Here is a 27,657-nt window from a genome sequence, read left to right on the forward strand (position 1 = left end):
TAATGTCCAATTCCATTTTTTTCAAACTAATCATTTCTTGATTTGGATATGGTGAACTAGAAAAGATTCAATTTTTTTTTTTTAATATCTTTGCAATTCTATGTGCTCAATTCTATGTGCTCAGATGAGAATTTCAATACTTGATTTTGAAAACCAAGCAAAAATGTTAGAGCTTGTACCTTCTAGACTAGGTGGGCAGATAGGTTTCTTTCCCTATCTAGTAACTTGGATAGTCGTTAGGTATCAAATGCTCTACTAGGTGGGACACTTAAGCAACTTATTGAGGTGAGGATACCACTGAATTAAGGGCTGAGAGAAAATGATGGGCGATGGCTTGCAGGGAGAGATTGAGTAGTGAGAGAAAGTGGGCTTCGGTAGGCTTAAGGAGAGAGAGAGAGAGAGGATGATAAGGGTGGAAGATTGTATGAGCTCTATTTACATGTGGATAGTTCTATTTTTTTTTTTTATCTTGAAATGCCAGCATGTCAACGTATTATTAATTTATTAGAGGGTGTAAATTGCTTTTATTCATACGTCTGGCCCCTAGCCTCTCCCTGTTAAAATTTATTGTTCTCAGAATATAAAATAATGCACAAGTACATTGTTTGTATGATTCTTTTGTGCATAAGTAATTTGTGTTCTCTTTACTCTTTTATTCATTGGCAATTGATCAATGTTCACTTTTTGCTACATTCTAGTGATATAGATAATCATGTTGCAATCATGGAAAGAGAAAAAAAAAAAAAAAGAGAAAATACCCTCTATAAAATTACACTAGATTTATAAATTAAAAGTAATTGTCCTTGATTCATATAATAAAATAATATCATCCATTAGTTAGAATGGATTTCTCATTATTATTTAACTCATTTAATAAATCTATTATGACATTATCTATTTTTTTAACATGCATTGAACTATGATAACATATACAGTGAGACTCATTTTTTTTTTTATAAATAGTTTGTATGCAATTTATCCATTTGAAAATTGTATACAACATTACTAAAAAATTATACATGAAAGTTATACAAACGATGTGCTATCTTGTAATTAAAGCGAGTTGGGTGCGAGTACAAGAATCCCGAGTTTCTCACTCTCGAGTTATCGTGAAGCTTATTTTTAAGAAAAATACTAGTATATTATCTAAATTTATCTTTTCATTTTATCCATTCATGTATTTATTTATTTTTTATTTAATGATTAAATAAATGACTAATTAAATAAATAAATGACTTTTAATGTATTAATATTTTTTTTTAATTTTTAAAAAATATTTAAATATGTAACAAAAATATTAAAAAAAATTAAACATTCAAATTTGTGATAGGTGCACGCTCAGCGGCATGGCACTACTCCACTATTAAAGCCAGGAACAGTCACGGATCGAAGTAAAGCAAAAGCGAAATGGCGGGAAACGAGGAGCCCAAGTTAATTTCAGCTTCACCACCATTACCGTCTGCTTCGTCTTCGACAGCGAAGATGGTGGAACAGAAAAATCAGCAACCAGAAGAGACGTGCTGGAGGAAGCAAGTGGACCAGAACCTGAAGCGGCTTCACTCGCTTCTCTTCGGCGCCGATCTCGCCCTCGAGCGGCGTGATCCCTCTGCGGCTTTGATCCTTGGGCTCCGCCTTCTCGGCTTCCTCGACTCTCAATCTCGCTGCGATATCGATGAGGCTTTCATCAACCCCATCCGCCGTGAAGCCGCTGCGAAGGTCGATGCGGCTCGCCGCTCCCTCATTCCAGAATCTGATCGGTACGGATATATTCTTAACTTATCGATCTAATGCTATGGAATTAATTGAGCTTAGAATTCTCATTGGAAAAAGCTTCGTGATCGGAGCTTGATTTTTAGTTGAAGTTAAGCTCGGAAGGAGCCAGTACCATTTCTTTTTTCTCCTGAGCAAATAACCAGTAACTTTTGTTTCCTTTTATTATAAGGTGTTTAAGCTCATAAAGTGTAAACTAATAGAGCTAATAAATATGGAACGAAGCTAATTTTGTATATTATTTTCAATTTACTTTTGGTGTATTGGGTAAATGCACACTGGAAACCAACAAATGACCCTATGATCGAATGCAACACGAATGCGCATGTAATTAGTAGAAGCTGGGATGTCTAGGACCCAAGTTTTGAATATAATGCTTATAGATGGAGTAAGGTTTACAACTAGGGCAATTGCTCGAGTTTTTATAAGGAATATGGTTTTGTGCCTCGGATACTCTTCTACTTGCTTATTGCATGTTGTAATGACTGTCCGTTTTGTTTGTCCAGTCGAGCATTTGATCAAGCAAAGAGCACTCCAGGTTCTGTGTTTCGAACAATTGAAGAGATTGACATTGAGAAGATCAAGCAGTCCAAGTACTTTCGGGCTCTTCTTCGGCATTCTAATGGAAAAGCAGTGAATGAATTGGTACTAGCAGATTCTAGGTGTTTATATGATTCTTATAGACTAAAGCCTTTTGCATATCAGCCATTTTCCTTTTAAAATTTTTGCATTCTCTGTTTAGGGAGATCATGTGGAGAGGCACAACAAGTTGAGTAGCACGGCTTCAAAATTCATGACACAAGCAAATTCGAAATCCTACATGATGAGGGCTAGTAATGGCTTATACAAGAATTTTTTAAGCTCCAAAAGCAACAACCCTGATGACTGCCTTATTGTGGAAAAGCCTCATTCACATAACATCCACACAAAAGGTCATGGCTTCTCACCTTCTCCAAAAGTTGAAGAGGAAGAAAGAGTTTATGGAAGTAACGTAGGGGCAAAACGTGCACATAGGGAAATTATTTCGCCTGTGGTAGATAATTCAAAGTCTCCATCTGGCAATGAAGAAGCTAGCCCCGATGCTTCTGGCAACGGGTTTGTTACAGCTCGAGCAATATTGGTATACTCTAGACAACACATTCCCTGATATATCTGTCATTACTAAATCAGACCTTGAACGATAAGTGGAGAACTCTAATTTAGATATGCAATCATCTAAAACATTTCAAGATTTGTTTCTTCAGATTTGTACACATATGTATAGGAAAGTTTGTTTTGAGAGATTAGAGTTATGAGTAGTTTCTAGATAATCTTGCTTTGGAAGTGACTTCTTAAGAAAGAATATCTGATCTTGTCGGAAGTATACCTTATGAGTTATTGTCTTTTCTTTCCCTAGCATATTGTTCGTATGAAGCAATGTTGATCACATTGTCTCTTCTTTGTGACAGAAAATGGATGCAAGGCAAAGACAGGGGTTAGCAGGATCACCAAGTGCTTCTGTCTCCCCCCAAAGTGATAGCAATTGTGCCAATAGAGGTTATGGTGGGAAATCATATGGTTTTTCACGCCGTGGTGTCCGTGGCAGTTTTGTTCCCCCTATCAAATCCAGTGGGGGCAATGTCGGGAATGTGGCTTCACGAATTGCTGGAAAGTGTGATGATTCATTGGATGACTCAACAAAGAGATGGTGAGTGGTTAACCATGATATTAAAAATGCAGTCTAAAGTTTTTCCTTATGTATACTCAAAATCTCCACATGCTTCAGGTTGTTAAGTTGTTAGTAAGTGGTCTCCAATGGTTGCTTGAAGCATCTATTTGTTTTTAGTGGAATAAGGTACAGTAAACCAATGGCTTTGTGTTCCAATACAATAAGCCATATAAGGTGGTTTTAGGATCAACTCCCACAATTCTATTTCGGATTCATCCATAAGGAATGCCCTCTTGTTGGCGTTCTGGTCTTTTTATTTGCACCTAATAAAGGTTTTAGCAATTGCTCTTATTGGAAGCAGGTGATGTCCCAGTTTTTTAAATTGTTTGTTGCAGGGTATTCTGAAATTACTTTCTTAGGAGTTATGTCTCTCTCTCACTCACTCCCCTCTGGTTTTTGAATTAGAGTAGTTAGTTTTTGTTGTTTGTACTGGACATTGATGTGGTAATGTGCTTCTTTCTTTAGTTTAGAGATGCTATGTGGCCCTGATGGTGAGCTTCCAGAAAAATTAAGGAATTTGGAACCTCGTCTTATTGAACATATCAGTAATGAGATTATGGACAGGGATCCTAATGTTCGTTGGGATGATATCGGTAATTTCAATGCTTCAAACTTCCTGTGGCATTTCAATTTTATGGATATTGCCATCTGTGAACAGATTCTGATTTACTCTCATATCCTGACAATGCTGTAGCTGGTTTGGAGCATGCTAAAAAATGTGTGACCGAGATGGTCATATGGCCTCTATTACGTCCTGACATATTTAAAGGTTGTCGTTCTCCTGGAAGAGGCCTTCTTCTTTTTGGTCCACCTGTAAGTGCTGAATCCTCCTAAACAGGTGCGTTCATAAATATTGCTGGTTTATAATCTATCTGAGTAGTTGCCATATTTTAGGGAACGGGAAAAACAATGATTGGGAAAGCCATAGCTGGAGAGGCGAAAGCAACATTTTTCTACATATCTGCCAGTTCATTAACTAGCAAGTGGGTATGTTTATCTCAGTCAACTTTAGCTTGGTCATGGTTCCATGTTTTTTGGGAATGCCATGATAAACATAACTTGAGATTAGTAATTGGATTGTAATGATAAACTTCATTTTCCATCATTATTTCTTGAGTTATTTAGAAGATCAATGTTGAAATCCTTTTCTTTAGAGCTTCTTTCTCCTTTCTAGAGGATACTTTTGAATATCTAACATTTTGACCGGTGATTGTAGATTGGTGAGGGTGAAAAGCTAGTGAGGGCCCTTTTCGGAGTAGCCTGTTGTCGTCAGCCAGCTGTGATTTTTGTTGATGAAATTGATTCACTTCTTTCTCAGGTAAGGCATGTTCTTTTCCTCATGACAAACATGAAATCATGGTGTAAGCCGCCCCTATCCTATGGACGCTGCATCATATTTCTTGCACAGACCTGCAAAAATTGTAAAAGTTCTCCCATGTAGGTGAATAAAATTGCTTAGTTGCTTCTTGCTAAATCTTGTACCTCTGGAAGGTGCTTCCCAGATACATGGAGGTTCATCACATTCAATTTATCAGTGTATACTTGGGGATTGCAGTTATGGTTCCCTGAATGACCAATACAAGTTTATGATTACATTTTGTATGGTTGGTTGCAGCGTAAGTCAGAAGGTGAACATGAATCAAGTAGACGACTTAAGACCCAGTTCCTCATTGAAATAGAAGGCTTTGACAGTGGCAGTGAGCAAATTCTGCTCATAGGTAAATTGTTGAGCAACCAAATTCAATTATTTCATTTATGTTTTTTCTAGATTAAGTGAAGGTTTCTTAAAATCTGTAGTTTACATCTGCGGAAGTTAGTTTATTTATGCAAGATTTAACTTCAATTCCATATTTTATTTTTCTGACCCGTGCAAAGTTATATTAGCTTGCTAGTCGTTTTCTTTTTGAAATGCTTATCACAAAGCAAAACAAACTGTACGAGCTATATAAGCTGTCCTCATAATACCCTGTTTTGGGGATTAATTGTATCATTTCCTATTGGGTGGGGGTTAATTTTATTGGTTTATGTCCCATATTACATTGGCTTGGACTCTCTTTGAATCATATGCTACTATCAATAGTTGTCTTTTTAGACTAACCATTTCTTAATACTATATACCATAAATTTTTCTATGGAGCGTGATATATCATTATTACTGGTTGGTACGTTTTCCAGGAGCAACAAATCGACCCCAAGAACTTGATGAAGCAGCACGGAGGCGGCTCACTAAGAGACTTTATATCCCCCTACCTTCGTCAGGTGCAGTGTCCAAAGCTTAGCTAATTTACTAATGATTATAATGCCGTGATTTAGTGGCTAACCAGCTGAAATTGATGATGAAGAAGCAAGAGCCTGGATCATACGCAATCTCTTAGAGAAGGACGGACTATTCAAGCTTTCAAAAGAGGAAATTGACATGATTTGTAATTTGACTGAAGGTATCTTTAATGTTCTATATGCTGTACGAGGATAAATTCATTAGCTTCTGTGCAGTAGTCTGACTATTGCTTTGAGGTTTTGAATCTGGGTTTTGTGTGAAGTTTCATTGCTTGAAAATTTTCTTTTACAGGGTATTCAGGATCAGACATGAAAAACCTAGTGAAGGATGCATCTATGGGTCCACTTAGAGAGGCTCTGAGACAAGGCATAGAAATTACAAAGCTAAAAAAGGACGATATGCGGCCAGTAACGCTTCAGGTAAGAAAATACTCCATCTATAGACTATAACTCACAAAACCTTTCTTATATTTCTTTAACTTAATTTTCTTTTTGAGATTCTTTTACTCATTTCTGTAGGACTTCGAGAACGCATTGCAAGAGGTAAGGCCCTCAGTTTCCTTGAATGAACTTAGTACTTATGATGAATGGAACAAGCAATTCGGAAGTTTATCACTCTAGGAATGAGTTTTATTAATGCAAAGCGACAAGGAAAATCACCGCTTGTGAGAAGCAGTCGGTGATCATTAAATCAACATCCATCAGCTTGTATCCTGAAACGAGTAGTTCCCAGTCTAATCCTGAGTCTGAGATCCGATCTATTCACGAAGTTGTTTACTTGATCAAAATAATAGTAGTAATTTTACTTCATCGCAGCACCAAGTGGGTCATCGGTTTAGCTACATTTAGTTTCTCGTTATTATAGTTCATCAGAAGAAAGAAAGAACAAATAGATGTGTTTGTCGACTTCTAGGCGCCATTATTCGTATTTTGTGAACTGCCCCCCATTTCCCGATTTCAAACTCTAGTTTTCAGCCTTTCTAGAGTGTCAAGTATCAACTCCCCCAGTCCCCAACACCCCTTTATTTCCTCTAAAGAAATAAAAGTATAGCATGTGAAGTAATCTTTACAAACAAGCCAAATGCAATGCTCTGACTAGATCTGGAATATATACTAAACACTGTTCATGTCTTCACAAGCACACACGTTCTCCAATTGAATGGGCACGTGGTTTTGGATTATATTGAATAACCCCATAACCACGATTGACGATACTGATAACCATAGCTCGCGTTACTGCTTATGGTTTATACAAAGATTACTTTATGATAGTTTTGTACATATTCAACACCCGTGTACTTATAATACAAATGAGGCAGCGTGGCATGTTACACCCCCAACAAATCAGAATTATAATAACCATTGACTAATGACTTACTATTTTATTCGATTTTTTTTTTTTTTTTTTTGGGAGTTTCTTAAGCCTACCTCAGCGTGGCCCTCTCTTGCGAACCAAAACCTTTAACCCGCCAGCCATGTGAGCTGTCAGGCGTGGTACAAAGACCGGCCTGTCTGAACTGACGGGTCTAATTTCGAACCGCCTAAGAATGGAAGCCACAACGTACTCCATCTGAATGAAAGCCATCTCCTTCCCGAGACACACCCTTGGACCGGCCTGAAAAATTGGAAACTTGTAGGGGCACACCTTCTTCAGTGCCCCTCTCTCCTTGTCCGGTTCGATAAACCACCTATCCGGCTTGAACTCGAACTGGTCCTTTCCCCACAGTGCTTCCATTCTTCCCATACCGTAAGGGAAGTAAGTCAACCTATCTCCTGCATTGATAGGAGTACCATCGGGCAACAAGTCGTTGACAATAGCATGCTTGGAGTCCCAGGCCACCGGTGGGTAGAGCCTCATGGACTCGCAAAGACATGCCTTCAACAACACCAACTCCTTCAATGATTCAAAACCCAGCACATCCTCCCTCACATACTCTATTTCCTTCAATAGTTCTTGCTCTGTATCTGGATGGCAGGAAAGCAACCAGAAGAGCCATGTCATGGCTGCTGAAGTTGTGTCCCTCCCTGCCATGATGAAGCTTATCACCATATCTCTTATAACCTCATCTTCATAGCCTGCTGATATGAACCGAGATAGGAGATCATCTTCGCTGCGAACCTCACCTTGATTAATTTTTTTCTTCCTATTTTGAATTATAACAGTCACGTAGGCATGAACTTCTCTGACAGCATCCTTTAGCCTTCGCTCAGATCCTACTCCAAGCCATCTTTTAATCTTCCAAATAATGAAAAGAGGCGCAGCTCCACGCCTTGCACATACCTCTGACGCCATGTCAAAAGCCCTTGCTAGTGGTGGAATGGGTAGGGAAGGATCTAAGCAAAAACGATCTATTCCCAAGGAAATTTTGCAAACAATATTGAAGGCGAGTCGTCTCAGCAACTCTTGCAAGTCGACCACTTCATTTGCGCAGGCCAGCGACTCTAGTAGGGGCAACAACTGGTGTTCCAATTCTTCCTCCAAGGCATTCATGACAAATTCTCGCAGGGACTTGGCGCTGAACTCATGGCTGGCCAACTTCCGCTGGCTGTGCCAAAGTTCTCCATCCACATTGAATATTCCACAGCCAAGAAAGTCCCCAAGGATTTCGGTGAATGGCTTGCCTTTGGGGAAGTTGTTAAAGTTTGTCTTGAGCATATACTCTACATTCTCTGGATTTGCTGTGACTATGGTCCGTGGTGCACCAAACCGGTGCACCACAATTGTGTTGGTTGCTGACTCCGTGAGTAACTCGGTATACCAGTCTAAGAGGCGATTGCGGTGCTCGTAGAAGGAAATCAAGCACCCAATGATAGGATAGTTTGGCGGGCCATGGCCTGAAGTTTTTCGAATTCGCCGGAGGTCACGTAAAATAACGTGAAACAAGTAGAGAAGAATTGGGAACAATAAGAAGAGTACCATGATAGCGAGGAGATACTAAAACAGAAGGGTGTAAATGGTGCCAATGTATGCTTTTGAACTTTGGAAGCAAGCCTTTAGTAAGCCTAAGGTATTGATTTTATTATTATTATTATTATTATTATTATTATTTTTTATATAAGAGTATGGAGTTTTGAATCTAAATTTTCCATTTGAAAAACCAAGTCATATGCCATTAAATACTAAAATTAACGTACTGTGAGAATGTGAAAACTGAATGGGTATAACTACCGAACGATTGGCTTATTTTTGTTATTATTATATTGACAACCTGTTGTTTTATGTGCTTTCACATTTAAATATTAACTGTGGCTGGTCTTTTTATAAAAAAAACAAAAAACGAAAACTGTGGGTGTTCGTTGATAGTGGGTAGTTATCCAAAGTAATGAGAAAAATAATGATATGCGCAGTTGATACCATTCGGCGCTAACTGCTTATATACAGTCCAATTATGAAAAGAACGTGCTGCCCTTGACTCTATCATCTCCATGTGATTTTTCCCATCTTTATTTTGGTTTTCCCTCGTAAAAAGTCTGTTCTAGAAAATGCTCTCGCACACATGGAGTTGACGCTAGGGGCAATTAGCAAGGACCTGTTCCCCCCACCCAAAGGGATTGACCACAGTTTGGGAGGCTCTTTGGTACGCACGTGAGAGGGATAGATTCCTTTCACTACTGACGTATTATTGATGTGTAATACTAAATACAAGTCTCGTGTAAGATTTGTGACCTTCCACTTCTATGTATGGACACGTGGAAATTAAGATGTTGAGATGATGACAATATGAGTAATACATGTTAACGATAAGTATTAGATATGTACACATGTAGAAAGTATACAACAAAAACACAATACATAAATTAACTAAATCAATTAAATACCAGAATTTTAAATACAAGTTTATCAAAATAAAAGTATTTCCGAAAATTATACAATTATCTATAGAAATAAAGTAAAAAGGAAAATACATAGATAAAATGGAAACAAACCCCATAATCCAAAAAGCGAACACATGTTGTGACGCCCCCAAATTCCGTTTGGGATCGGACGAACATTTGAAGCGTCGAGACATGCAACACAAGGTTACCTGCCCCCGTTCATGACATATAAGATGCAATAATCCTAACATGCATCTAACATTATGCAATATTCGCAGCGGATAATTTTTTTCTTTAGCAATACTATGCACCAAACTGAAAATATCCCAATACTTGAAACATACTTCATACATAAAGATCCATTGAATAACTAAGATCACAACACTATTCCAAAATAGTTATGATCCAATAGTACTGGAGATGCAACTCCATCGTACAAGTAGTAATTTAACTACTATATTAACATTAACGACGCACCGTCGTTCAGTCGACTGTGTCTAGTTGGTCAGCTCCTGATCCTCCTTCAGGTCCTGTAACAAGATCTACCATTCGGGGGGAATGGTAGTTGGGACTACCACAGTGAGATTTGATTACAAATCTCAGCAAGTTAACAAAAAACTTCCATACAGACTAATGATGCATGTATGACAGTAAAAGCATAAATGCATAATCAAATTCATAAGTAATTAAAGCATAACTTAGCGTACAACATAACATAATTGACATAGCTTAAATTGAATCATGAACTGAACTTGACTTAGCATGAACTTGCTTTGAAACTTGAATTAACATGAAAAATACATACTCCACAGTTGTTATGGCCCCATGTATTCTACGTGTAAATACATACTCCACAGTTGTTGTGGCCCCATGTATTCTACACAAACTTGACTTAACATTAAAAATACATACTCCACAGTTGTTGTGGCCCCATGTATTCTACACATCATTATGCAGTTAAATACATACTCCACAGTTGTTGTGGCCCCATGTATTCTACATAAACTTGACTTAACATGAAAAATACATACTCCACAGTTGTTGTGGCCCCATGTATTCTACGTGTAAATACATACTCCACAGTTGTTGTGGCCCCATGTATTCTACACAAACTTGACTTAACATGAAAAATACACACTCCACAGTTGTTGTGGCCCCATGTATTCTACGTGTAAATACATACTCCACAGTTATTGTGGCCCCATGTATTCTACGCATCACAATTGTAGTAAAATACATACTCCACAGTTGTTGTGGCCCCATGTATTCTACACAAACATAATGTACTCAAGATGAAACGTGACTTGAACATAACTTGAAATACATGACCAACTTGAGATAGAAACATTTCGTAACATGGCATAACATATAATAGACAACATATTTAACATGACATACTTGCAACAGTGAATATTACATGACTTGACATACATGTAATATATGACATACTTAGCATGACGTACTTGTAATGTACAGTAATACATAACAGAATATATTATGTAACAGATAAAAATTGATGACAGAATAAATTCTGTATAATAAACAATTACGTGATAACTTGGCGTGGCATAACATATATGATAACACACATACATACACTATAGTTCTTTTACTTAGCACACATACACAGTAGACTGCTAGTAAGTTAAAAGCTAACTTACCTCGATCTCCGCGTTTCTTATAAAACCTCAAGCGCGATCACGAGGAACTGTAATTAGTGATTCTAAAAGTTAGTACTAAATCACTAATAATTTGAAATATGGAAAAATACTAACTTAAAGAGTAAAATTTTCATTTTACTTTCTATATGTAGGAAAATGACCGTTTTACCCATAACTTAAGGATTTTGCATACTAACTCCAAAAGTCACCAAAATTTACATGCCTCATGTAAATTTTATCCTCAACTCAAATATCAATTTAGAAAAATTTAAAACTAATCACAACTATTAAAACTTCATAGTGCCGAAATTCTCATATGCTATTTCTATTGATTTTTGTTTCCAACTTGTTTTGATCAACCTTTTGATCTATGACTTATAAATATGTGATCTTCAAACCAAACCATCACATGGTTTAAAAAGATGTCCTAAAACATATATAAGCTTCTAATTCAAGATCACATGGTTAAAAATTAACCAAAACATAAATTTAGCCAAGAACATCCACACTTTGGCTTATCTGAATATCTCTTTACATAAAATTTCATATCTTTGAAACTAACATCAAATATCTTCAAAATAATAATATAACATGTATATAAGATGCTTAGCATCCTCCAATAAAATTATCAAAGTCATTAGAATAGGTTTAGACCACCAAAGAGTTAAACTTTCTCAAAATAGAAACTGTTTTTCTTCTTCCAGTTTCTAAGTTTCTAAATCTAAGCAAATATTTCATCAAAACCTTCAATCATGCAAAAATCCTCAACCAATAGTCATATATACATGTTAACAATACTCCATAAAAATTTCGGACCAATATCTATCCATTAGCTTGGTCAAAAACTCCAAACTATAACATATTCTCCAGTTTATCTCCCAGAATGACCTTTCTATAGTTTACACAATATTTGACTGACCAAATGATCTTCAAATGGGGCAAATAAGATATCCATGTAAACTAGACTCAAAAAGGAACAACTTATATGAATGAGACTTTATGATAAAACACTTACAACAGCTTCGAAATGGGCATGCAAAAGAACTCCTAAAAGCTGTCCGAGAGAGAATGTTTGATATTCTTTTAAAGAAACGTGTAAATGAAGATAAGTTCGTGGGTGATGGCTGGAGATGCTTATGGAAGAGATAAGGGAGATGATAAGGCTGGAGTTGAGAGTTGAGTGTGGTTTTCTCCTACCCAAAATATCTATAAAATATTATCTCAAAATATTCTATCCAATAATATCTATAAAAATCAGCTCAATATATTTTCCAAATGTGGAGTAGACTTGGAAGAGTAAGGTGGCTAAAATCTTTCTATGTGTATTTTAAATCTCTATTCTTAAGATATTTTCCAAATGTGTATTTTGCTTAGGTGTCATGATCTCACACTTTGATTTCCTTCACAATTCCATCTAATGGTTTCTCTTTGTGCCAAGTATCTAATACTATTCATTATGTGTGGTTAAGATCTTGCCAAGTGTCCAAATAAAATATCGCTATCCTAATTTGGACATTTCACACTATGATTTTGAAAACACTACGCTCAGTACATTTACCGAGGTTACTATTCACTCCAAAAATAAACGTAATAAACTTAGTACTGAAAAATTCTAAATATTCAATTAAGCCTAGTGGTGTAGACTATAATGTATTCTGACACTTTTAACTATCTCAAATAATTAAAATCGCATTTCTGGCACCATAGTGAGTGATAACACTAACTATGTTGACAGGCTAAAATTTATGCGATTAGTCGATTCGTGTAAACTTACAGAGTTTTCACGAGGTTCCTAAAGTCAATAGAAATTCCTTAATTGAATTTCTAGCGGGCTGTTACACATGTCACATTTTCAGTAGAGCTGACCTCTTAGGCTTAAGAGGTCTTCATCTGCATCAAAATATACAGTTCCATAAACTGGAACTGCAGGGTGTCAAACACTGTCAGATTGCGAATCTCAGTAAGTAATAAACCAAATAATCCAAGAAATGAAAATACATTCATACAACCAACAAAATGCCTGCATATGACGAAATATGTATGAAACCCAAAAATCATCATTTCTCAAAAATAATTATTTCCAACAGGTGCTAAAATCTCATTTTGGCCTAAAGACTAAATCCATTAAATAACATCTGCAATTTTCTCAAAAAATAACTCAGTATAAAAATCTTTAATTTTTCCAGAAAATAGTTCACATATCCATTTATTAAAAACCACAATTTTTTCCAGAAAATGGCACATTAACCAACTGACACTGTACGTGAAAATCATATGCGTGGCTCTACCACCATCCCTACAGCTCCCACTGTAGGCGGGAATCGCAGACGGGACTACCACCATCTCTGCTTACCACTATCCCTACCGCATGCATTATAAGTGGGACTCTACCACCGTCCATACTTACCACCATCTCTACAGTTCCTTTATCATCTCTTTCAATCTATCAGAACATTGTAGGTGTGAATCACAGGCGGGACTCTACCACCATCTCTACTGCGTGCACCGTAGGCAGGACTACCATTATCCCTACAGCTCCCACTATAGGTGGGAATCGCAGGCAGGACTACTACCATCCTTAACGCATGCACCGTAGGCGAGACTGTAACAACCCGCTAGAAATTCAATTAAGGAATTTCTATTGACTTTAGGAACCTCGTGAAAACTCTGTAAGTTTACACGAATCGACTAATCGCATAAATTTTAGCCTATCAACATAGTTAGTGTTATCACTCACTATGGTGCTAGAAATGCGATTTTAATTATTTGAGATAGTTAAAAGTGTCAGAATACATTATAGTCTACACCACTAGGCTTAATTAAATATTTAGAATTTTTCAGTACTAAGTTTATTACGTTTATTTTTGGAGTGAATAGTAACCTCGGTAAATGTACTGAGCGCAGTGTTTTCAAAATCATAGTGTGAAATGTCCAAATTAGGATAGCGATATTTTATTTGGACACTTGGCAAGATCTTAACCACACATAATGAATAGTATTAGATACTTGGCACAAAGAGAAACCATTAGATGGAATTGTGAAGGAAATCAAGGTGTGAGATCATGACACCTAAGCAAAATACACATTTGGAAAATATCTTAAGAATAGAGATTTAAAATACACATAGAAAGATTTTAGCCACCTTACTCTTCCAAGTCTACTCCACATTTGGAAAATATATTGAGCTGATTTTTATAGATATTATTGGATAGAATATTTTGAGATAATATTTTATAGATATTTTGGGTAGGAGAAAACCACACTCAACTCTCAACTCCAGCCTTATCATCTCCCTTATCTCTTCCATAAGCATCTCCAGCCATCACCCACGAACTTATCTTCATTTACACGTTTCTTTAAAAGAATATCAAACATTCTCTCTCGGACAGCTTTTAGGAGTTCTTTTGCATGCCCATTTCGAAGCTATTGTAAGTGTTTTATCATAAAGTCTCCTTCATATAAGTTGTTTCTTTTTTAGTCTAGTTTACATGGATATCTTATTTGCCCCATTTGAAGATCATTTGGTCAGTCAAATATTGTGTAAACTATAGAAAGGTCATTCTGGGAGATAAACTGGAGAATATGTTATAGTTTGAAGTTTTTGACCAAGCTAATGGATAGATATTGGTCCGAAATTTTTATGGAGTATTGTTAACATGTATATATGACTATTGGTTGAGGATTTTTGCATGATTGAAGGTTTTGATGAAATATTTGCTTAGATTTAGAAACTTAGAAACTGGAAGAAGAAAAACAGTTTCTATTTTGAGAAAGTTTAACTCTTTGATGGTCTAAACCTATTCTAATGACTTTGATAATTTTATTGGAGGATCCTAAGCATCTTATATACATGTTATATTATTATTTTGAAGATATTTGATGTTAGTTTCAAAGATATGAAATTTTATACAAAGAGATATTCAGATAAGCCAAAGTGTGGATGTTCTTGGCTAAATTTATGTTTTGGTTAATTTTTAACCATGTGATCTTGAATTAGAAGCTTATATATGTTTTAGGACATCTTTTTAAACCATGTGATGGTTTGGTTTGAAAATCACATATTTATAAGTCATAGATCAAAAGGTTGATCAAAACAAGTTAGAAACAAAAATCAATAGAAATAGCATATGAGAATTTCGGCCCTATGGAGTTTTAATAGTTGTGATTAGTTTTAAATTTTTTCTAAATTGATATTTGAGTTGAGGATAAAATTTACATGAGGCATGTAAATTTTGGTGACTTTTGGAGTTAGTATGCAAAATCCTTAAGTTATGGGTAAAACGGTCATTTTCCTACATGTAGGAAGTAAAATGGAAATTTTACTTTTTAAGTTAGTATTTTTCCATATTTCAAATTATTAGTGATTTAGTACTAACTTTTAGAATCACTAATTACAGTTCCTCGTGATCGCGCTTGAGGTTTTATAAGAAACGCGGAGATCGAGGTAAGTTAGCTTTTAACTTACTAGCAGTCTACTGTGTATGTGTGCTAAGTAAAAGAACTATAGTGTATGTATGTGTGTTATCATATATGTCATGTCACGCCAAGTTATCACGTAATTGTTTATTATACAGAATTTATTCTGTTATCAATTTTTATCTGTTACATAATATATTCTGTTATGTATTACTGTACATTACAAGTACGTCATGCTAAGTATGCCATCTATTACATGTATGTCAAGTCATGTAATATTCACTGTTGCAAGTATGTCATGTTAAATATGTTGTCTATTATATGTTATGCCATGTTACGAAATGTTTCTATCTCAAGTTGGTCATGTATTTCAAGTTATGTTCAAGTCACGTTTCATCTTGAGTACATTATGTTTGTGTAGAATACATGGGGCCACAACAACTGTGGAGTATGTATTTTACTACAATTGTGATGCGTAGAATACATGGGGCCACAACAACTGTGGAGTATGTATTTTTCATGTTAAGTCAAGTTTGTGTAGAATACATGGGGCCACAACAACTGTGGAGTATGTATTTACACGTAGAATACATGGGGCCACAACAACTGTGGAGTATGTATTTTTCATGTTAAGTCAAGTTTATGTAGAATACATGGGGCCACAACAACTGTGGAGTATGTATTTTTAATGTTAAGTCAAGTTTGTGTAGAATACATGGGGCCACAACAACTGTGGAGTATGTATTTTTCATGTTAATTCAAGTTTCAGAGCAAGTTCATGCTAAGTCAAGTTTCAGATCAAGTTCATGTCAAGTCAAGTTCAGTTCATGATTCAATTTAAGCTATGTCAATTATGCTATGTTGTACGCTAAGTTATGCTTTAATTACTTATGAATTTGATTATGCATTTATGCTTTTACTGTCATACATGTATCATTAGTCTGTATGGAAGTTTTTTGTTAACTTGCTGAGATTTGTAATCAAATCTCACTTTGGTAGTCCCAACTACCATTCCCCCCGAATGGTAGATCTTGTTACAGGACCTGAAGGAGAATCAGGAGCTGATCAACTAGACACAGTTGACTAAGTGACGGTGCGACATAAATGTTGATATAGTAATTAACGTAAATTACTACTTGTACGATTGAGTTGCATCTCTACTACTTTTTGGATCATAACCATTTTGGACTAGTGTTGTGATCTTAGTTGTTCAATGGATTTTTATGTATGAAGTATGTTTTAAGCATTTGGGATATTTTCAATTTGGTGCATAGTATTGCTAAAGAAAAAATTTATCCGCTGCGAATATTGCATATTGTTAGATGCATGTTAGGAATATTGCATCTTATATGTCATGAACGGGGGCAGGTAACCTTGTGTTGCATGTCTCGACGCTTCAAATGTCCGTCCGATCCCAAATGGAATTTGGGGGCGTCACAGAGACTCTACCACCATCCCTCCTTACCATCATCCCTAGAGTCTATTTTATCATTTCTCTCAATCCTTACCAATCATTTATCACAAATCAACCCAAATTCATTTATGTACAACATATAAATATGCATATCATAATGCAATAAAAATTATGATGTCAAACACAACATAATACACACAAAGACAATTAATCTCAATAAACAAATCATCCTAAAATCCAACCGACCCCTATACTCCTCGGACTCCAAGTCCAGCACAACCAACCAATTGTAGAAAATTTGTTAATGTAAAAATATAATCAAATCTCAAGAAATTCTTTGAAAAATTACTTAGTTCGAAAATATAATTTTTGGATGATCAATGGGGTGCAAAAGGTGACGGCACAACAATGTAACAGTGCAATTTGGGCTAATTAGGTCTCAAAATACTCAATTTTGAACGAGATAAATGAAGACTTGAAATGATTAGAGCAAGACTTAGAGGTATTAGTGAAGCTAGTGGTGGTGGTGGTTGGCCGTGGGTGGCAGCATGGATGGCAGTTGGAGGCCAAAAAGCTCAAATCGAAAAATGCCATGAATGGGTTTCATCGGTGGCAAATCAGAGCTGGGGAAGAGTAGGTTAGGTAGCTGGAAAGCTAACGATGAAGTAGTAAAGAGGTGGTGTGGAGTGAAAAAGAGTAGTGGCTTGGAGCCACGCGTGGAGGCTAACGATGACAAATGAGGAGCTGAAAATGAGTGGGTGAGGTTGCCGGCCGGAGAGTAAGAAAATGGGGTGGGCAGTGATGGATATGTCGGCGCGCGGTGGCGAGCTAGAGGAGACAAAGAAAATGGATAGAAATGAGAGAGGGGGATTTCGCACACTAGAGGAGCATAGGAAAAAGGAAGAAGAAAAAAGAAAGAAGGAAAAGGAGAAGAAGGGAAAAGAAAAAAGAAGAGAAAAGAGAAGGAAAGAAATGAGATCTAATCCACACAACTTGAATCACAAAATTGATCCAACGAAAATAATTTCAAAACAATAACTTAAATTAAAAACACAATAACTAAATAAAATAAAATAGTAAATCCAACAATAAAATAATTTAAAACAATAAGCAATTTAAATAATATAACAATAATTATTAACAAGGAAGACACATTGAAATAAATTTCACAACAATAACAATAATATAACAAAACTCTTATAAATTTTAAAATAAGTGGACCAATATTAAAATAAATTAAATAATTATTTATTTAAAATACACATAAATACGAGATATTATAAGATTTTTGTAAAAAAATAATTTCACTAATAAAGAATAGTTTTCTATATATATATATTTTTTAAGATGAGGTTCACTTTTTTATAAGAGCTTATATGAAATTTATCTATTCAAGATTTGTATAAATTATTTTTTATTATTGATAGAATAGTTGGAGATTTTTTGAAGTAGTCGTATTCAAGGACCCAGATCTCAAAATTTGGATACCAAATAACAAAATACTTACGAAAGAGAAAAGATATTACATATTTTTACCTTATTCAGGAATGACTAGTATACATGAAAATATCAGGTCTTAAAAATCTGTATAATCTGTGGAATGGGAATATAGTCATGACTCATAGACTCGCCCCACCCCTGTTTTAGCCCTTACTCTTGGATAGTTTTAAGAAAATAAGTGGTGTCCGATCAGCACTCTCTCTCTCCAAACAGTTGAGCAGGTCTTTTCTATATTACATCCAAAAGAGAATTTAGCATGTGATGAAATCCGTCTCATTAAATTTAAAAGAGTAGCTGACCCTACTGCCCACAGGACTACACCTCATGCCAATAGCAAGAGCATCCTGATTAGCTAAAATTAAAGGATTTTTTTTTTTTAGATAAACATGAGATAAATTTTAATTTTGTTATTTTATTTACATAAATTTTTATATTAAAATAATTGCTTTTTTATTATATAATAATAAAATAATATAAAATAAATTTCATTTTGACTATTTACATCAAATCTCTATATTAAATTATTTATTATATAATAATAAAATAATTAATAATTTTTAACTATATATTAATTTATTTATTTTTATCACCTTTTATCATTTTATAATTTCATCTTTTTCCTTGAATTTTTTGCAATATATAAAACTATAAAGAGGGAAAAATAATTTTATCATAAAAAAAATTTTAAAATAAATATATAAATTGACGATGGGATTTAAATAATACATTAGAATATAAAATTATTTTATTATAAGATAATATTAATATATTAGATAAAATTATATCAATTTATAAACTTATTTTTATCATTTTTTAAACGATAGAATCGCTTGTAATATAAATATCTGGGAACAACAGCTGACAGCCAATGAAGCCCTATCAGCCTATCATCTTGTAGAGCCCTCTGAAAATAATTGTATAGGCCTTGAAATTAAATGCTCAGATTTTAGTTGTTCGCAAAAAACAAAGTAGGTCTCCCACAATGTCTGCAATCCTTCAAATAGAGTCTTGTATGAGTTCCTTGTTTTTTCCCGTTCCGGACCACACGCTGTGGCCTACTCCCTAATAACACAAAACCTGATCTACTCCCATCCAAGAAACGAAAAATATGGGAATGGAACATTTGCATGTCCCCTTTGATTATACAGGTAAAATAGATTGAGATATTTTTTTAAAAGTTAAATAAAATATTTATATAATATAATTTTTTAATATAAAATTTAAAAAAATTAATTTTTTTATTATATTTTATGTAAAAATTTATAAAAATTATAACGATGAAATGAGATGAGATGTTTTCGATAAATAAAAAAGTAAAATTACTTTTTCTGAGTACAGGTCTGAAATCAAATGTGAATGATTGGAGCTGAGTCACAAATAATACACAACTTAAAACTACTTAACTGAGCTGGAGATACGTAGGAATAATGATACCCACTCAACACATTTAAGAAAATTACCTAAATAGTCTATACCGAACCTTTTATTTCGAATGAAAATATAAAGGTCCGACATAGCTATCAACAGTACTGTTGTCAAGCATAGGGCAAATCATGGAGTCGTTTATTGGAAAATTTCTCAGCATGATCAATGCCATGCCAACGTAGAGGCAGACAAGCATAGGTGGTTGAAAGTACCATGGGAAAGTGACCTGGGAATAATTCATCTAGTGGGTCTGAGTGTGGAAACTTATATCAAGTTGAAGAAAAATATTGTTAGCCACAACAATTGATTAGGGAAGACAATTAGAGATAACGTTTGTCATTTGAGTCTAGAAACCACTGTCCTCTTGTTCACACACCAAGTCAAGACCAAATCTAATTAAATACATAATCATCATTGGGGAAACGTTGAATTAAAAGGCATTCTGCTTCTTTAAAAAAAATAATAATAGATCCACCCAATAAAAAAAGGAAAAGAAATCAACATAATTCAACGATAATTACCCTTTAATCAACCAGCTAATTGATCAGTAAGAGTGTGAATTATTGGTGGATAACGCGTTGTTTTGGGTAAGCTGTCCAGTTCTCAACCTATTCTGAGTCCTGATCGTTGAAAACAACATGTCAAATGGGTAAAGGCTTGGGGTGAAATCCATGCAAGGAAGCCCGACTTACATCAGTCTTTAACGTGAGAATGACCTTCCTTATCAGACACAAGACTTGGGCCCAATTTGTCAGATCATGTAATAAATGATAAGCCAGCCCTTTGGGCCCGTAAAAGTTATGGCTGCCAGCCAATAAAAGCGAGGCCGATGAGAGTTATGCACAGCCACTTGCACACCAAGAATTTTTTGAAGACATGCTACATCCAAGAACACACTTTACATATTTTAAAATTATTTTTTATTTATTTTATTATTTTTAATTGAGTTGTTCTACTTATCATCCATACACCATATACTTGTTATAGAAAAAATGAAAAAGAAAATTAAAATAAATGTGATGTATAATCTGTGAGAATGATAAGTAAACTTACTCTTTCCGAAAAGAAAAAGTAAAAATAGCATCGACACTCTCAAATTATTTTTATTATTTTTGGACATAGAAGTGGAAGGAAAACAAAGCAAGTCAACTTAACCAAGAGAAAGAGAAAGGAAATCTTATTCTTTTGTCCAGTCAGAATAGCGATTCAAACGTGGTTTGGCCTTTGCACTACATATTTGAGTGCCCAACTCGAACTTGAACTCGATGCCATGAGGTGTTCAGTATCCCTCTCAAGTTCCAAATGTCTTCCACCTTTTCAGGTTGGACATTTGCAGCTATGTCCACCTGCCAAGCAATGAAAGGAGATTCGTGGTCAAGCGCAAAGCATAGGCCAAATATGTGCATAGAATGTTGTGAAAAAACACCAAACCCACACACAATGATTATGAGACAGTAAAATAAATGCAGAAACGTAGAAATCAAGCACACGCACACACACAGTATTTAACATGGTTTGGCAAAGTACATGTCCACAAAGCTACAGGAGATTTTATTCTAGAGGAGATTACAATTAAACATAGTGGGTTACAAGAACTTCACTCTACTAACAAATCTCAACTCTCTCTCTCTCTAGGGCTTTCTCTCTCTAGATTTCTCTACACCGTTTGCCACTCACTATTCTCTCAATCTCTCTACTCAATCTGATACTTTATGAACATAAACATAACATATATATAGCAAACAGAGCCAGGAAACGGAAAAACTAGGTTATTCGCTCGAATTGAGTGTCGAGCGTGCCTTGAATGAACAACCAATCCAACATTGGCTCGAGTAGTTTGTCGAGCGAATTCTCTATCTAACGTTCACTCAAGCTCACCATTAAGCGCACCTTGAGCTATGCTCAAGAGCCTTGTCAAGCGAGAGTTGATCGAACTCTCGGCCTTCTTTAGGATCCATAACCCACTATAGAATTGTTCATTTAGAATAACTTTTTTTGGGGGGAGGGGGAGAAGTGGGGGAACTACTCCCTCGCGGTGAGCAGGATGAGGGAAGGTTTCAAACTTTAAACACCCCAATTTATGTCAACTTACTGAAAAATCGTACTAGGTCAACAGCATATGCAATTATCATCACCCCCTTTGATTAGGGCTTCTTCAGTTGAATGCCTCTCAACATATAGAACAGATTTATGGGGTCACATATCAATAGTGCACATATAACCTTCACAGGATGTGATAATTCAACCAGACTTGCTAATATTATTCTCAGAAGAAAAATACCGCTTTTGCAACGATCTCTGTGCTGTGCGCAACATCAACGGTGACCTCAAAAAGCACCCATGCCCACTTGTCACTGCTTGGATCATCCGCAATGTATGGGATGCCAATCTTCTGGTATCTGAGGGCTTCCATCCAGGTCTTTCCACCATCAACAGACACATCTACTCTCTCAATGCCACGGCCACCTCCTGCTACTGCATATCCACTAACTTTTAACTGCAAAATATATATGTTATCGGAGGACCCGAGTAATTTGACTGACAGACTTATTATGTAAATGAGTCTAGCTCCAACATCCACCTCGTGCACAGAGAGAGTATACCAACTCTGACGTCAAAGCATACAATCAGGAACTACAACAGAAATGTTCCCCCTTTCTTTCCATACAGTAAAGAAGATCTCCCCAACGCCTACATATATAACTAGAGAAGTTCGAATCCAATTTTAAAATCTGCCGCTAAAAGATTATGGATGGGTAGAGAAGAGTTGTACAGCCCTACTTAGCTGAAAGGAATCATACATTGTTTAATAAAACAGAAGAACAGCGGAATAGCACCTCAAAATCATTTTGAATGTTTCAATCTTCATAATCATTTATAAAGCTAATGAGCCACACAATTTAATAATCTATGCTTAATGACAAGTTGAGCAGAAATCTTAATATGCATGCCCCAGGAAAGTGGATGAAATGGGCTAGGAATGCTACAAATCAGATGTTTCTGCATGTCATAATTGAAAATAATCAATAAATTCTATATATGTCAGCATGATAAGAACTAACCTTTCCAGGCTTTATTGCATGCACATCCTCTAAAGAACATATTGCACTCTGTCAATCAGCAAATTTGCAAGTGTTAGTAGGCAGTCATTGTGCACACTCAAATAAGACAAAAGGGAAAGAAAGGCTACATCTTCCTTCTATCTGATTATCAAAAGCTAATAAGATACAAACGACATGTACCAGACATTTGAAATTAGCTGTATATTACAGTAAATCAATATTCAATTTGAAAAAAAAATAAAAAAATTGCACTTAATAAATCAAAGTAATGCTTCTCTAATATAAACATTGCATTTAAGAGTTAAGTAATGTAAAAAAAAGGAGTCACGTTATGATAAAACCTGAACAGGGAAATCCATTTGCGGTTTCCTGGTTGACCAATTAATGTTGTCCCAATCTACTGAAGGTGGAAACATTTTGTAGTCTTTTTGCATAAAGAAGCCCTGCAAAGTGTGTAAACTCAGTCATTCCTTCACATATTGAAGGAGAACTTACAACAAACCTCAAAGCAAATACCAAAAAGTACTTCCAACCTGGCATTCTTCAGCAATTAGATTAATAGAATCGAGCCATTTAACAGAACGGGCGCCAATAACACCCGGGACAATCACACGTAATGGATACCCATGATCCCTGTTAAGAGGCTTTGGCATGATAACAAGAAAGTAAACTATCATGCAAACGAAAAATTAATACATTATATTGCAAAAATCTAAGTTATTGGAAGACATACAAGCAAAAAGAAACAGATGATGTTAAAAAATGTAATACAGACAGAAGCATATGAATCTCAACAACTTGAGATAGATCCATTGTCACACACACTTTTACAAGATATATAGGTAAATCTATTCAGATCCATCCTTCAGTTAGATCCCATTTATCATTTAGTAATAGTATAAATATACACGTGATTGACTGGTTAAACTTGAAGGCACTAACAGACAAAAAATACATGGAAATTAGTCTTGAGCTAAAAAAACAGATTTTTCTGCGCTGAGAATCTGAGGAAAGCATACATAAAAATATATATAAATCTATTAAAAATAAAACAATAAAACGGAGGCGACAACCCAGGAACATCCAATTAGTTTAATAGAAAGCATGGCTGACTAATATAGAAAGGCCGCAAAGTTTACAAATCGATAAGCACAGAAATTACTTCCTCAAGGAAAATTCACTGACCTCTCCATTCATCTCATAAGCAAGTAAAACATCTGCTAGAGGGTTTGTGGCCTGACTTAGTGGAATTGATGCCTTGTAGGGGCCTCCATTTTCTTCCTAATGTTTTCCAATGTCCACAAAGCATTACATCAGTTAAATATCCCTCATAAAATTTAATATGTCAAATTTCCCCATTAAACATCAAATTAGGTAAAAAGAATACAACAGAAAAAAATTGATATTATCTAAAAAGCCAAGTTTGTTACCTTACACTTGTCAATGCTTACAAATTCAACATGTTTCCCACCTGATTGAGTGGTACTTGACAACTTAGGTATTCCAACCAGTTCAAGAACATCAGCCAACTTGGCCCCACCCCAGACAGCTGAAAGGGACTTCAAAGAATAAGAAGTTATACTTAAAGAGCTAAAAACTCCCTAACAGTGGCTGATGGATATAATATATATAAGTATATATATTTATATATTGATAGGTAAAGTGGCTGTTGAATATTTAAATATGAAAATTCAGACATTTAATATATATGAAAGACACTCAAAAGTACTTTTGATACCTTGAACTCATTTGTGTATGAGCAATATACTAGACCTACGAAGTATGTGTTTCTGCCTGCCAGACTGATTACAAAATTTTAAAGCAAAAGCCTTAAAAAAACTATGTTTCCGCCTGCCAGACTGAAACCTGCATCCATCTCAACTCTTCCTATGTCCCAACAAAAATTTTAAATATCACCAAGCATGAATATACCATATTACGTCAATTGTATCCTCGAGACCAATATGCAAAATCTTGTTTCAGCACAATTCCGACTAAAATTTTGTCCTTGTCAAGATTCTTAACTCTAGCATGTTGTCAATTTTTAGCCATTCTGCAGCATCACCCCATCCTCTTTTATGCCAAAGCATCCCTGAAAATACTTTTTTACTCCAATATATTGTTCTGGACCCCTGTTTGAACATCTTTGGGATTAATTCCATCTCTTTAGTGTGTGATGGGAAGGGGTAAGAGGCTTCACACAATTGCAACCTCTCATAAACCTATATCAAAAGAAACATTGGATCAACAATGGTGAATACAAACCGTTTCCTACGGCAGAAACATCCCAGCCAACTCCCTTAACTTTTCTGGTTTTGCTCATAGCAGTCCTTCTATTACCTGCACACTGTGTCACCCATATAAGCCAGATCAATGAGTTAGTTGGATAGTCAAGAACATAGCAAAGTCTCTCGATGCTACAACTTGGGCCAATAGGTTCCATTCTGACCAAACACAAGAAAAACCAACAGCATGTGTCAGATACCTGTAAAGTGGCAGCGACGGTATACTTTGAAAGCATCCTGTTACATATAGTAAAGTAAATTACTTGCTCAAGTACCATTCTGATTTATGCTAACACATATATTCATAAGACCAGCTTTCTATTACACAAAGCTGAAACATCAAAATGTAATTCGCCATCCCAGCACTCACTTGATATCTTTCATAAACAGCTCGTTGGGGTTTTCAATCAACCCAGATATAGAGACACAATATCTGCTTTGCAAAATAGGTTCTCGAATCAGTTAAAATTGCTTCACATCAAACAATTTCACTATCTTATATGTTGAGAGAATAAACCGGGACAGGAAATGTGACCTTTCTAAGTCATCAACGATGGGGATTGGGCCATGATTTCTCTTGTAGAACAAATCTGCAGAAGTGACATATGAGGAAATCAAGGCCGAACGAGGTGGCTCAGCATTGAAGGGTTCCTGTACCAGAAACATTAGTACTGGAAAATAATAATAAAAAATAAATAAATAACTCTTTGGCAACAAATTGTTAAAGACCCGACAATTGATTCAAAAGCCCTAGAACTGTTAGATATTAATTTGGTTAAACTTTTAATCCTCAAGATCATAACATTCCACCACACTTCCGAATCCGACGTCCAAGACGGCCCACTCTATCGACACTGACCCAATGGTAGACCTTTCTCTTTTGGCAACTTCACTCATCTATCTATATTTAATGACTTAACACCATGCTCATAGTAGTACCAAGGCATTTTAATCCAGCCTATATGTCACCCCTTCCGTAACTTGAACGTGACCTGGTCACTGCTCTGATACCAATTGTTAAAGACCCTACCATTAATCCAAAAGTTCCAGAACTATTGGATATTAATTTGGTTAAGCAAAGTCCCAGAACTATTAGATATTAATTTGGTTAAGCTTTTAACCCTCCGGATCATGACACAAAGTTCCACCGATTCCCGTATTACCGTCCAATAGGACCAAGGAAAAAACTTTCCATATTCCAGCAGATGTTTATCAAAAAAACATAGAAGAGATATTTAGATTTGCTATAAATCACATGAAGAAGCCAGATGGACAGTGTGAATGTGTATGCAGTTTCGAAGATTATTAAGTTATTCCAAATTGAAAAATCCAAACTTCAAACAGAAAGGTAAAGATAAACGGATAGCCTTGCTTGCCTTGGAGTTGATTTTAAGGCAAGGGTGGCGAGGTGGTTCTTTCGAGTAATCGGAGGGCCCTTTCACTCCCGGCATTTTATTAGTTGGAACTTCCTTCCTTCCTTCCTTCCTTGGAATCCTCAAAAGATCGGGTTCTTTTCTTCTCTGTACACAGAGAGACAGAGAGAGAGAGAGAGAGAGAGAGACGCACAGGAGTACAGGACTCACAACCAGGACCGAGATAATCCACGGCTAATCTGCAAATTGGGTTCTTGATTCGTTTGCGGTTGAATCTGCGGGCGATTGTGGCCTGTGAGTTGTTTTGTCACTTCCGGTTATCCGAGTGGTTGGAATGTTCGGATCGTCGTGTCCATTTTGGTATCATCGAAGGACTACTAGCTGACATTGACACGCTACAAAATCATCCACGCCGTTCGTTTTTCCCTACAACGTTCAATTCATGTCGTTTCAACATTACGCTTTCTTGTTCTTTTTTTAATGTTCATTAATTTTGTATTACTTTTATGCTTATAAAAGTTCATATTTTTCATATGAAAAAGTATAAAGACAACTGACCTGCATTCCCGTCGCGGCACCGTGTCCTACATGGCACGTTACAAATTGACATCATTTTATATTTTAATTCCCAAATGAAGAAGACGTAGTAGATTCGAAACCCTCGCTCCATTTCAAGACAAAAGTTTATTCATCTTCTCCATCTCCATCTCCATTGTCTTCTCCACAAAGCTAGCTCCAATCCCCCCATCAAAACTCACATATCCCCACGAAGCTAGCCTCCATCTCCATCGAAACCTTATTCTTTATCCCCGTTGTCCTCCCTACTATAACGTCCCGAACTTGGAAGTCCGAGGAGTTAGTTCTTATTATTTAATATCAAATTCAATATCACAAACTATGTAATCTATAAAGTTTCATAAAATATTAATACATTTGCTTGACCCAAATAT

The 27,657-nt window shown here is 35.7% G+C and overlaps 3 protein-coding genes across 3 annotated transcripts; 1 reads left to right on the forward strand and 2 right to left on the reverse strand.

The window, feature by feature from the left end:
- The first annotated feature begins 1,367 nt into the window (after positions 1 to 1,367).
- Positions 1,368 to 6,573, forward strand: LOC122302741 (ATPase family AAA domain-containing protein FIGL1). Its single transcript, XM_043114149.1, has 13 exons — positions 1,368 to 1,757; positions 2,277 to 2,415; positions 2,513 to 2,890; positions 3,219 to 3,457; positions 3,944 to 4,071; positions 4,173 to 4,291; positions 4,373 to 4,465; positions 4,695 to 4,796; positions 5,094 to 5,196; positions 5,654 to 5,737; positions 5,821 to 5,916; positions 6,048 to 6,175; positions 6,275 to 6,573. The coding sequence occupies exons 1-13, from the start codon at positions 1,408 to 1,410 to the stop codon at positions 6,374 to 6,376; spliced, it is 2,061 nt and encodes a 686-aa protein (XP_042970083.1). The 5' UTR covers positions 1,368 to 1,407; the 3' UTR covers positions 6,377 to 6,573.
- A 242-nt stretch (positions 6,574 to 6,815) lies between these two features.
- Positions 6,816 to 8,769, reverse strand: LOC122302742 (cytochrome P450 94B3-like). Its single transcript, XM_043114150.1, has one exon. It carries the CDS (start codon positions 8,673 to 8,675, stop codon positions 7,185 to 7,187), a length of 1,491 nt encoding a protein of 496 aa, XP_042970084.1. The 5' UTR covers positions 8,676 to 8,769; the 3' UTR covers positions 6,816 to 7,184.
- A 12,255-nt stretch (positions 8,770 to 21,024) lies between these two features.
- On the reverse strand, positions 21,025 to 27,081 carry LOC122302743 (sulfite oxidase). Its single transcript, XM_043114151.1, has 12 exons — positions 26,711 to 27,081; positions 25,870 to 25,985; positions 25,705 to 25,767; positions 25,535 to 25,571; positions 25,315 to 25,396; positions 24,480 to 24,598; positions 24,235 to 24,330; positions 23,583 to 23,693; positions 23,391 to 23,492; positions 23,050 to 23,097; positions 22,269 to 22,484; positions 21,025 to 21,333 (listed from the first exon to the last, which is right to left on the reverse strand). The coding sequence occupies exons 1-12, from the start codon at positions 26,783 to 26,785 to the stop codon at positions 21,217 to 21,219; spliced, it is 1,182 nt and encodes a 393-aa protein (XP_042970085.1). The 5' UTR covers positions 26,786 to 27,081; the 3' UTR covers positions 21,025 to 21,216.
- Between the last annotated feature and the right edge of the window lie 576 nt (positions 27,082 to 27,657).

The sequence above is a fragment of the Carya illinoinensis genome, chromosome 3 (assembly GCF_018687715.1).
Source record: "Carya illinoinensis cultivar Pawnee chromosome 3, C.illinoinensisPawnee_v1, whole genome shotgun sequence".
NCBI classification, from domain to species: domain Eukaryota; kingdom Viridiplantae; phylum Streptophyta; class Magnoliopsida; order Fagales; family Juglandaceae; genus Carya; species Carya illinoinensis.

Coding starts and splice junctions, on each gene's coding strand:
- LOC122302741 (XM_043114149.1), top strand. CDS start 1,408: ATGGCGGGAAACGAGGAGCCCAAGTTAATTTCAGCTTCACCACCATTA. Junction 4,466..4,694: donor GTTCATTAACTAGCAAGTGG/GTATGTTTATCT, acceptor CGGTGATTGTAG/ATTGGTGAGGGTGAAAAGCT. Junction 5,917..6,047: donor GATTTGTAATTTGACTGAAG/GTATCTTTAATG, acceptor TTTCTTTTACAG/GGTATTCAGGATCAGACATG.
- LOC122302742 (XM_043114150.1), bottom strand. CDS start 8,675: ATGGTACTCTTCTTATTGTTCCCAATTCTTCTCTACTTGTTTCACGTT.
- LOC122302743 (XM_043114151.1), bottom strand. CDS start 26,785: ATGCCGGGAGTGAAAGGGCCCTCCGATTACTCGAAAGAACCACCTCGC. Junction 23,098..23,390: donor AAATGGATTTCCCTGTTCAG/GTTTTATCATAA, acceptor GCTGATTGACAG/AGTGCAATATGTTCTTTAGA. Junction 21,334..22,268: donor CAGAGATCGTTGCAAAAGCG/GTATTTTTCTTC, acceptor ATTGCTTGGCAG/GTGGACATAGCTGCAAATGT.